This window comes from Propithecus coquereli, unplaced genomic scaffold, assembly GCF_000956105.1.
Source record: "Propithecus coquereli isolate 6110/MARCELLA unplaced genomic scaffold, Pcoq_1.0 Scaffold161, whole genome shotgun sequence".
NCBI classification, from domain to species: Eukaryota; Metazoa; Chordata; class Mammalia; order Primates; family Indriidae; genus Propithecus; species Propithecus coquereli.
The window spans coordinates 2,252,443-2,264,389 of record NW_012140636.1 but is presented as its reverse complement, the minus strand read 5'-3'; the positions used below and the strand labels follow the sequence as shown (position 1 = coordinate 2,264,389).

General features: G+C 32.8%; 1 protein-coding gene across 1 annotated transcript in view; it reads left to right on the top strand.

Annotated features, from left to right (window-relative positions):
• The window catches only part of DNAJB14 (DnaJ (Hsp40) homolog, subfamily B, member 14), a 109,014-nt gene extending 99,564 nt beyond the window's left edge, over positions 1–9,450 (top strand). Inside the window, exons 4-8 of the mRNA XM_012641078.1 lie at positions 79–90; positions 949–1,043; positions 1,852–1,961; positions 3,489–3,661; positions 8,151–9,450. Of these exons, the coding sequence (XP_012496532.1) occupies positions 79–90; positions 949–1,043; positions 1,852–1,961; positions 3,489–3,661; positions 8,151–8,275 (515 nt within the window). The 3' untranslated portion in view covers positions 8,276–9,450. The remainder of the gene's footprint in view (positions 1–78; positions 91–948; positions 1,044–1,851; positions 1,962–3,488; positions 3,662–8,150) is intronic.
• Positions 9,451–11,947: the final 2,497 nt, after the last annotated feature.

Sequence of the window (11,947 nt, the reverse complement as noted above, 5' to 3'; positions counted from 1 at the left end):
TTTTTGTGTGGAAATTAATTTTCTTTGAGCGTAGCTCCTCTAAGGTATTTAAAACTATAGCTCCAGTCTTATTTACAGCATTTACTTCAGGTGCTGAATTAAACATGCCATTCAAAATTAGCAGAATTTTTATGAATGTAGCAAATAATTCCGGCCTGGTAGTCCTCTCTGAATATTATTGAGAAAGGTTGTAGTCATTGATAGGACATTTTGCAAAACATCCTTGAAGAGGATATATAAATATAAATTAATGACTGAAAATATAAACTGTGTTTAACATATTAGAATACATAATTACCTCTTACAGAAAAATTATTAAAACTAGTAATTTTGGCTGAAAATACACTAGGAACAATCAGAACTCTTTCGGGCAATAGTGAATTTTCTTCCAATAGTTGATCTGCAGTTATTTTGCTAGTTGTAATGTAGTTTACTTTGTCAGTGGTAGACATTTCTGATTGGTCACCTTATGTGGAAACAACTTGAATGCCCACCAGCAAGAGAATGTTTGAATAAGTTGTGGTCCACCTATCCCATGGCATATTGTATAACTGGTTTTTACAAAATGAATTAGAGTGCTATCTATTAATTTCTAGAGAAGTTTGTGATTCATTGATAAATGCAGAAAGCAGAGTTTCAGAGTAATGATCCAAGGTTTGTAAAAACAACCAACCACGACAAAAGTCTATATGTAGAGAAACTCTTACTCAAGTTTTCATAAAGCAGGAACTTTTGCCTTATTTTAAAGGAGGCGGAGTCTGGGAAGAATCATTCTTGTTTCTGTCCACCATTCACTCACAAGAGGAGAGGGCAATAAGCATACACTTCTCAAAATAAACATGCACTATTTTAGTAACTTTTGAAAAGTTAAAGAAAAATGTAAAGGAAAATATAATTTTTCTGATCATCACTGCTCGCCCTAATTTAACGTTGCTTTTAATTTTCTAGGTACTGTACATTCATTTTCAAATGGACGAGCTGGTTATAGCCATCAACATCAACATCGACACAGTGGACATGAGAGAGAAGAAGAAAGAGGAGATGTATGTTTGTGATACGATTAGAAATCAAAAATGGCAAATTTCAGCTCAGGAAAAGTAATTAAAGTTGTCTAAAAATAGGACAAGTTATTTTAGGAAATAATGAGTTTTCTCTTACCAAAAGTGTTCAATAGAGACTAGAAAATCCCTTAGGAATAATGTGGGAACAGGAGTAGAGGTCAGGGTGGAGACGGTTGGGCAGTGTAACCCCTTCAGATTTGTTTTTCTGTGATTCACCCTGCACTGTGCATGTTTTGAAGGTAACTTGCTATTGTTGGTCCCAAAGAATTTAGAATTAGTTAATACTAAAAAACTTAAATTGGAGGTAACTTGCCTTGTTCTAATGCAGTTATACCTAATTGCCTGTAGCAATTAAATTACATGAAGTGGAAAGGTAAATGGAAAGAGCACTAGACTAGAAATTAAAAGGCCTGGGCCCCAGCTCTGCCACTCATCAGCTCCCATCTTCTACCCCCACATCCAAGGTAAAAATAGTTTTTCAACCTGCAACCTATTGGTAGAGTCTCCATGTGTGTGAGAGAGAGAGAGAGTGAGAAGAGGAGGACTTCCTCACCTGTAAAGTGAGATCAGGTTGTGTCAGTGTTTTTGAAATCAGAATCTCCTGTGATGTGCCTGGCAAGTTATATTTTTAAGAATCACCTTAGGAAGTTGGTATGATTAGGCTGACTTGAAAGCACTGAACTAGACGATCTCAAATGTCCTTTCTGCCTCTAAAAATGTGTGACAACTGTTGGATTACTGACAACTGCAGTTATATTACAATCTGTTATTCTTTGATGATTTTTTATAGGGAGGTTTTTCTGTGTTTATCCAGCTGATGCCCATTATTGTATTGATCCTCGTGTCATTATTAAGCCAATTGATGGTCTCTAATCCTCCTTATTCCTTATATCCCAGATCGTAAGTAGCTAAGTGAAGTTTTACAAAAATGAATTCTTGCTGTTTCTTATCTAGCTTCCTTTAAAAGGCTTGTGCTCTTTGCAACTTTTAAGTGCCAACCCTATTACTACAAGTGTACCAGATTTAAAAATTTCTATCTAATTTTTAAAATGGTTACTTTACATGATAAATTTGTATTACATTGTTAGTTTACATTTCTGTCCATTGTGGATAAGGACAGAAGTGCTGTATTGAAACTTGATAGCAATTTAATGTTGTTGGTAATGTGCTGACATTAAAGACAGAAAATACTTTAAAGACAAGAAGCAGTGATTGATCTTACGTAGATTTGTGTCATTAAGGGGGAAATGACTTTTGTAAAATACTGGTTAAATGAAGGCAAATATTAATTTTTTAATGAAGTATTCTTCTACCATATACTTTATATAAGAGTTCAGGACATAAAGGAAATGTAATACAGCATCCATTCTAGACAACTTTGGTGTAATACAATGAACATGAAGGAAACTTTGTAAAATCGTACTCGCAGTGATTTTACAGTATTAAAAAAGATTGGTCTAAAAATAAGAATTACTTATTTCTTCCAAGTAAGACTTTTATTAATGAAAAATTGAGAGAACTTTATAAGAACATACTATATTAAAAGTATGGTTACTTTTTTATGACATGAAATCATAGTTTTAGTCAATTTAAGATAATGTAAATAAATACAGGTTGTGTATCACTTATCCAAAATGTTTGGTATCAGAAGTGGTTTGGATTTCAGATTTTTTTTAGATTTTGGAATATTTACATATATGATGTGAAATATCTTGGTGATGATACCCAAGTCTAAACACAAAATTTGTTTGTTTCATACATACCTTATACACTTAACCTAAAGGTAATTTTATACAATATTTCGAGTAATTTTGTACATGAAACAAAGTTTGTATACATCAAACCATCAGAAAGCAAACGTGTCACTATCTCAGCCTCCCATTTGGAAAATCTGTGGTTGTTTGACATCACTATCATTCCTGACTCTGAATTTATATGCCACTGATGAGCAACCATTTTTCTTACACTTATTCACACCTAAGTACTTAATAGTAGAAAATATGACATACTATTACTACAGTGAAAAAATAGTGTGTTCAGGGTAACTAAGCAGCACAGTAGCATCACCAGAATTCCTGCATCAGCCATTAAACAACAGCAGCAACAAACCAAGGCAGGCTTTCAGTCTTCACCTACCAGGCCGCATTTTGATTAAAAGGTTACTGTACACTGCACTGCGCTTTGACTGACCCATCACTTGAAGTCAACTGTGGAATTTTCTACTTGTGGTATCATGTCTGCACTCAAAAAGTTTGAGATTTTGGAGCATTTTGGATTTCAGATATTTGGATTGAGAATGCTCAACCTGTATTATCAACAGTAACTTTTTAATGATTTTTAATGGTTTTTGTTAGCTTGGTTTATAGTTGCATGTTAGAGTGTCCAATTTTAATTTAAAAAAATAATGATCATGTATCTCTTTTACAGTGGATCAGGGCAAACCATTAAAATGCAGACAGAAAATTTGGGTGTTATTTATTATGTCAACAAGGACTTTAAAAATGAATACAAAGGAATGTTATTACAGAAGGTAGAAAAGAGTGTGGAAGAAGATTATGTGACTAATGTTCGAAATAATTGCTGGAAAGAAAGACAACAAAGTAAGTTTCTCAGATATTTAACGTTCTTTTTTTTTTTTTGCATGCCAGATATTTAACATTTTAAAACTTATTCACAGTCTTTGGAATTGATTCCTCTAGATTTTCCCACCCAGGGAATATTCTGGAATTTCCTGGCACATAATTGGAGCTCAATACTTAAATGAGATAATATGTTTTAAGTATACATCTGGCCTAACACAGTAGTTGGTGCATAGTAAGGACTTAATAAATGGTACTTGTATATTGTTGTTATCAATAAATAGTTGAATAAGTGAATAATACCAAATTTCACTGTATTTAAGATGGCCATTGTAAGATGCATCATTATTTTATATACCACTAAGAAAGAAAAAAAATCCTGGCAAATAAACTATGTCATCAGTTTTAAGATGCATCCTGTTTCAAAGAGTTAAGTTTGAAACTCTTCATTAACTTAGATTTAACATTTATCACTTAATGTACGATGAGTTTTGTTGGCATGATGTTTCATTTTTCTTTATTTATACATAAAGAAGCCTTTGGGAACACTTAATTTTCTTAGTTTTCTTAATTTAAGAAGTAATCACATTATAAAAAGATTGACCATATGACCTGCTGTAGATGATGCATGTGAACTGAGTATTGTTGTGGTTCTTGTTTTTATGATTGTTGTTATAAATAATAATGTAGGCCATGTAGTGTAGTGTTAGGAAGATTCACTTCGATTAAACAGACTAAAGTTGAATTCTAGCTCTGAAATTTTCAGCTGAGTGATTTAGGCCAAATACTGTAACCTCTATGAGTTTATTTCTTCATGTGTAAAATGAGTGATGGTGATGAGTAGGAGGAGGAGATAATAGCTATCATTTATATACATATATATATATATAAACTCATTTAATCTCCACAATAGCCCTATGAGATTATTATACCCATTTTACACATGAGGAAACCGAGACAAAGAAAGATGGCTAACTAAGGTTATAGAGGTAGTCTGTGATTCAAACCAGACAGTTTGTCTCCAGAATCGAAGCCCTGTGCTCTAAAGTCCTCTCAATAATAACCAACTGTATGGGCTTGTAAAAAATAAATCGGGCAATAAAGTGCTTTACACACAGAAAATGCTCAGAAAATGTTAGCAATTATCATCTCGCACTTGCCAGGGAAAATCTGATAAAATGTAACTTTTATATACTTCTGAGAGACTTCTTAACCTCTCTGGCCTTGGTTTTCCTCATCTATATAATGGTAGCTAGAGGAGATGTGACTTTGACTTCTGACTCTCTTAGTCTATGAAATCAGTCTGCTCTCCGTGTGGAGAAGGTTACATTAGACTAGCGGTTTTCAGGTTTTCAAATGGGAGTGAGTCGCCACCCCTACTCCCCCCGAGACATTGGTAATGTCTGGAGACATTTTTGTGTGTCATCATGGGGTGGGGGTGGGAGAGGGAGGGATTACTACTGGCATCTAATGAGCCAAGGCCAGGCAGGCTTCTAAGCGTCCTGCAGTGCACAGGACAGGCACTGTAGACTAATTCTTCACACCTGCACTGCGAAGAATAATCCAGCCCAAAATGGCAACAGTGCAGAGGTTGAAAAACTGCATTAGCCCAAGGGATCAAGGGTAGTAAACACCAAATTTTATTTATTTAGTTTAACTTAATTTAATTTTTTTAATCTCTAGCACCTTGGATATTCCTTGGCATATCATAGGCAACTAATAAATATTTAATGGCTATATGAACAATTGAGTTATGATTAATGAATACATATGAATGAATATGTGGAAGACATGTTTATTTTGTTTAGAATGAATGACTAGCACATTAGATACATCTAATGTGTATCTAATACACATTAGATACACATTAGATACACAAATACAAATACAAATTCTAGTCCTCAGCCAAAGATGGGTAATTTCTGGATTATGCATACTTACTTTCTATTAACTTAAATAATTGGGAGTTGGCTATGTAAATAAGAAGAAAGGAAAAGATATATTTATGGAACATAGTATCATATCAAGGTTACAGTGTAGGCTCTGTGACTGCCTCCCAAGACCCTGACTTTACAATATATTTCCTATACCAAGTTACTTAACCTCTCTAAATTTCAGTTAATCTTACTATTAAAATATGGACCATAGCAGTTAATATGTTAAGCCCTTAGCATAGTGTCTAGCAAGTGTTCAATATTATTATTTATTATAATTACTATTATTTATTGTTGCATCCTACTATGAACCAAATGTTTTTGCTTGGCATAATCTAGTTCAGTCTTTCAACAATCCAGCGAGATCAGTATTAATAGGTTTCACGGATGTCTCAGCCCACGTTCTAGCCACTGTACCAAGTTGTCTGCAACTGTATTGCACACATTTATATGTGTCTTTTAAAGTTGCTATCAGTAGTTCTAACTAAATCTGTTTTTAATAAGTCATTCATCTATAAAACACCTTGCTTGTATTCAGAAATATCAGTGACACAAAAGACAAAAGACTAAAGGAGACTTAAGAGTCATGACGACTAGAAGCAACGTATGATCCTGGACTGGGTCCTGGATTTGCGGGGTGGGGAACACCTATAACAGACATGACTAGAACAGTCGGTGAAATTCAAATATGAACTATACATCAGATAATGGTATTAAATCATTGTTAAATTTCTGAATCTGATAATTATATTGCAGTTGTGTAAGAGAATGCCCTTGTTCTTAAGAGAAACATGCTGAAGTAATTAGAAATGAAAGGTCACGATGGCTACTACTTATTTTCACATGGTTCTGCAAAGTAACACAACAGTAACAACAGCCTTTATTGTAGAGAGAGAGAGAGCTAAAGCAAATTTGACAAAATGTGAAGAATAGGTCAACCAAGGTAAAGAGTTTTAGGGTGTTCATTGTACTACCCTTTTAACTTTAGTATAGTTAGCAATATTTCAGAATAAAATTCAGCAAATTTATTACATCTATAGTGGAAGGAGCTCAATATAACAATTCATTGACTGTTTCATTCATTGATTGAAACAATCTTTGTTTTATATCTTGTTTTATAAATTAATGCTATCAAAAAATTGTTGGCCAGTTGATATTTTTTTTGCCAGGGTTTTTCTGTTGTGGAGTCACTTCTATTAATAATACTCTCTAATGTCTGCATTGGTAAAGTGAGTGTTTTATAAAATGCAAGCAATAATCTGAAGTAGTAGAAAGTATTTTAGGCTAGGCATTAGAGATTTGGATTGAAATCTAGACTCTGCCATTGGTCTCGAACTCCTGGCCTCAAGCGATCCTACCACCTTGGCCCCACAAATTGCTGGGATTACAGGAGCAAGCCACCGTGCCAAGCCTGGACTCTGCCATTGGTTAGCAGTGTGAGCTTTGGTTCATCTAACTCTTTTTTTTTTTAATTATTTATTTTTATTTCAGGATATTATGAGGGTACAAACATTTTGGTTACATTTTATGACTTTGCCTCTCACCCAAGTGAGGATTAGAGGCATGCCCTTCCCCTCTACAACTCTTAAGTACTTCTTTAGGGAAGAGTCATCTGTAAATAGATTTTACAAGTGTAGTATTTGTAAATAGAAGGTGTAGAGTAATATTGATTAAGTTGTTAATCCTAGCCCAACTGATTGAATAAAGATCATTTCTGGAGAGCTTTACAAATGGAATACACTCTTACCTGTGAGTATATTTTGAATGCGGTCCCGGCTGATGCATATAAACCAGATGTCTTCCGCTTTGGCCACTGTTTTCCAGAAAGTAACTGATTTCTTTTTTCCTTTTTTTGTTAGATCGTCTCTAAGTGCTCCTGCCCTTTAGAAGTATTAATGAACAGTAAAATAAGCTGAGAGTAACAGGAAAAAACAAGAGATACTTTCCCGAATTTTGATTTGTATTCTGTATATTTACAGTAATTGTGCTATCCACATACTGAAGGAAGCCTCGGAAGTACTTATTTGCCAAATACCAATATTATAATTGTATAACAAGCATTCTCTGTGTTCCTTCAGTAATGTTATTTTATATATATATATATATATATATATATATATATTTTAATTCAAATAAACTCAGAACAAGATTTGAAATTTTTATACTTAGTCTTGGGATAATTAATCTGAAACCTTAACAAAAGACCACAGCAAAAACAATCACTAGCACTATTGTATAACATATGGTATTTTTAGGATAAGAGGCCAAGACTTTTAAACCACTGGGGGACAGGAGTAGAGGGAAAGGATTCTGACTTGAATTGACAAGATTCTATCCTTATTTCTTTTCTGTGTTTGTTTTGCATGCTAGGCTTCAAATAAAGTTTTCAATTAAAGAAAAGGTTATTTTTTTTTTCCACTAAAATGGCTACTAGGAATAGTACTTGGGTTTCTTCATTTTTAAAAGAAAGTCAGTTAATGGCAGTATATTGAAGGGCTGCTGTGAAGAATTATCTGAGTTTAAGCAACCAGGTGAAGTAAATTATTTAATTAGCAAAATATTTTTGTGTTTAACAGAAACAGATATGCAGTATGCAGCAAAAGTATACCGTGACGATCGGCTCCGAAGGAAGGCAGATGCCTTGAGCATGGACAACTGCAAAGAATTAGAGCGGCTAACCAGTCTTTATAAAGGAGGATGAACTGGAATTTTATTTATACCTTTTACTCTATTTTTTCTGTAAGTTTAGTATCATCACGAGAGATGAAGACAAAGATTTGATATTAAAAACTTACCTGAGTGGTTGGTTCCCAAGCTCTTGGACTGTTTATGACCCACTGGCTCCTTTAAATAGTAAGAACTGAAAACTAAAATTAATATTTTAGTTATGCTTCTGCAATGATTTTCATTTCAAAGCTTATATGATTCCTAACTACAAATGTCTTGAGAGAGGATTGTCACACCTGTAGCAATTTCCAGTTTTAGTGATTCTCCATCTTTTCCCTTGTCGTGTAAATATTTACGGAATGTTCATTTTGTGTACATAAAGTTTATTGCCTTTTTATTTAAATTCTTTTAGTGTTTAGCTCCATGAGACACTTCAGTTTAAATTAATGGAATAAATGTTATATGATACAATTACATTTTCTTTGTTAAGGTGTCAAATATGTGGAGTTTAAACAAAGAAACTTTTTCAAAAAGAAAAACACCGTTTAACTTTCTGTAAAATCTTATAGCATTATCAGCTTAGAGGGAATTGATATTTTTCATATTGCCGTTATATTCCAAAATATATATTGAGATAAATGAACTGGTGTAGAGTATCAGTTTACTATTTAGTTTTATGAATTGCTATACATATACATGCATAGAAATGAAATGTTATACTGATAGATTTTAATAAAGAAAATATGAGGAAATGGCTATAAATATTAAATTAAAAGGGTCTTCGACAGTAAAGTGCAGTTCTGCCATTTGCAATTCCAGTAATTAAAAGGCCTCCAAATGTTCATGTATATGTCTTTGAAGGCGGCTAAAATTTATTCTTTATAAAGAGGACCCACCTAATTTTTCCCCCATGGAAATTTACAATGTCTTAGTGATCATTTAAGCAGGATCCAAAAATAAATGTGTTCTTTTACAAATAAGTAATAAGAAAAATTATTACTAAAATAAAGCTTTGTGCCTTTTAACCCTATTGCCAACTTTTAAACATATAAATAGATCACAGTATCTGGCTGGCCACATGTAATAGTAAGCAGGTAGCATAGTAATTTAAAGCAAGTCATCCTTAAAAAATTCTGAGCTAAAATCTACTCACCATTGAATAATTCAAGTAATCCTATAGGAATAAGCTCCTTGTAACTAAATCCAGATAAAATTAGAAAGAAAAAAAACAGCTGGAAATTGAAGTTTTTGGTGCCTGTATATTGGATACGAAAGTTTTGATTTCTAGTCTTCTGTGTGTAACAGTTGTAATATTTTAATGATTTTGCTTCATACTCAGTTAATGGAACATGAACATATCTTTGGTAGTTTTTTTGTGAGCAAGAAAATGCTAGATAGAGTGGCTTTGCTCTTTTGTTTAAAGATTTTTTTTCTGAATGTAGTTAATTTATGACATCTGTTGAATAAAACTGCTGAAATGATCTTCTCTTAAAAATGTCCTCTTGTATCCCCTTTTCCAGGTGAATCAATAGAAATGCCTGATTGAATTAGTAGGTTAAACTAAACAACACACTGTACTAGGAAAACTGGACAACTTAACCAGCTTGCTTTTAGAAATGTGACCTTTAAAAGAAAATACAATTTTAAATATTTTCTTGAACGTGTAGAATAAGTTTTTTAAAAAATAAGGTCATAGCATTCTAATTAATTTTGAAAGTTCATATGTATCAGAAAATTTATAAAAATTTAAATGAAAAATTTCAACTATTTTTCCAGTTTTATTGGGAAATTTACACTATTATGGTTGATAATTATGTGAACTTACCTTCTTGTTGACTAGATTCTTTTTTTCTTAATTCCAGCTTTAAGGGGATAGGTAAAGTTACCAAGTTAAGTGATATCATAAAATGTATATCATAAAGTCATACATGGCTTTTGCACAGTATTATATTTCATTTGCATTGCTGCATTCCGTTACATTTCATAAAATGTTAGGGGAAATGTGAGTGATAAAATAAAATTTTCAAACAACTGTGGAAAATGACTGAGTACCTGACCATGTAAGCCACATATAAAGTATGTAAGTAAAGAGTAAGTCCTTAGTATCACCGATATCATGGTGTAAAGGCTCAACAAGTGTCTTAGAATTTTGAGTTAAATTTACCAAATAAGAAGACTTTAGATATCTTAAGATGTAAGATGTTCATGTTTGCTATTCTTTTTAAATAAAAATCTCAATATTTTGCCATCTTATTTTTAACTACATGAGTTTTGCCAATATCACTGGATCATTTTAATCATCACCTATAAATTCTCAATCTTTTGAGTTTTGTTTTACTAGTTTCTGTAACTGGTATTTTAACAGTTTGACAGAGTTATATTTATTAATGCTTTACATTTTTATCTCTTTTTACACACACACACACACACACACACACACACACATTATTGTCCTTGTGAGGGTTTGTGGGGAAAAGAAATAGTACCTTTTCTCTTTCTTTTGATTCTTTAGTTCCCAAATAGACTGGTGCTAGTCATTTGGTGATTTGTAAGTTTCAGAATTTATTTTGATCCAATAAGAAAATTGAATTCTCAGCAATGAGAAATGTCAAGTTATAATCCATCTAATAAGTGAAAATAATGTATTTTGGGAACAGATTACATTTGAATGCTTAAATAACTGTTTCATAATCATTACATGCTTATTTGTGATTGGCAAAGACTTGGTGAAGCCAATTCCCCCGGGCACATATATGCCAGTGCATTCAAATGCTCTGCTGTTCTGGGCAGCTCAGGTGTTCACAGGAGCAGGAACGTGGAATGCCAGGCCTTCGCTGCAATTGCACTTTTATGCTTAATTTTCTTCCTGTTAAATCTTCATTTATACTAGTATGTAAAATAGTTACTGAAATGATTAATCTTTTGGTTTCCCTTTTTCCCTCTTATTCGTAATTTAAAAAAATAACAGCTATTCAACACCTGTGAAATGCTAATGTTACTTAATGTATTCCAATATAGTGCATTAAAAAATAAATGTCTCACCTGTGTTAAGGCAGTGAAATATTTCTTGATGTTAGCCTGAGGACCAACTGAGCCATCTTTCCAGTTAAGCAAGTGTTATATCAAAGGACCAACTGGTTAAAATAGAAGAATCTGTGTATTTATTTAGCTTCCCCACATGATGCTTGGGTTCCATACTACCCATATTACTATCCGTCTTCATACTGAGTGAAGCAAACCGAAAGGAAGTTCATAATTTTTTTTCTCATCCAAACAGAAAAACTAATGAAAATGAACAATAAATTTGAATTTTAATCTTCCCTTAAATAGCTGAAAACCTTGTCTGTTGCTCACATTGGACTACAGCCTAGTTAAAAATCCATAAACTTCTCTATAAGCCAGTGGAAAAGAAAGGAGTAGGCTGGCAATAACTTCCAACATGTTTTTAAATTCTAATTTTCAATTACAAAGAAAAAGTGGATAGAATGAGGCTTTTCAAGGAATTCTTGCACGTTTCTTTAATAATCTGGCAGGCACAGTCCTAGAATTCAGGCTTTCTTTTTTGTTTCATTACTGTTAAATAAATACTTTCATATAAATGGAAACATTTTTCCTCAAAATATTAATTCAAAACATACTCCTTATATTAAGGATTATGTAACCATATTTTTTGTAAATTCCCTATGCGTAACTTTTTCCTGTTGGT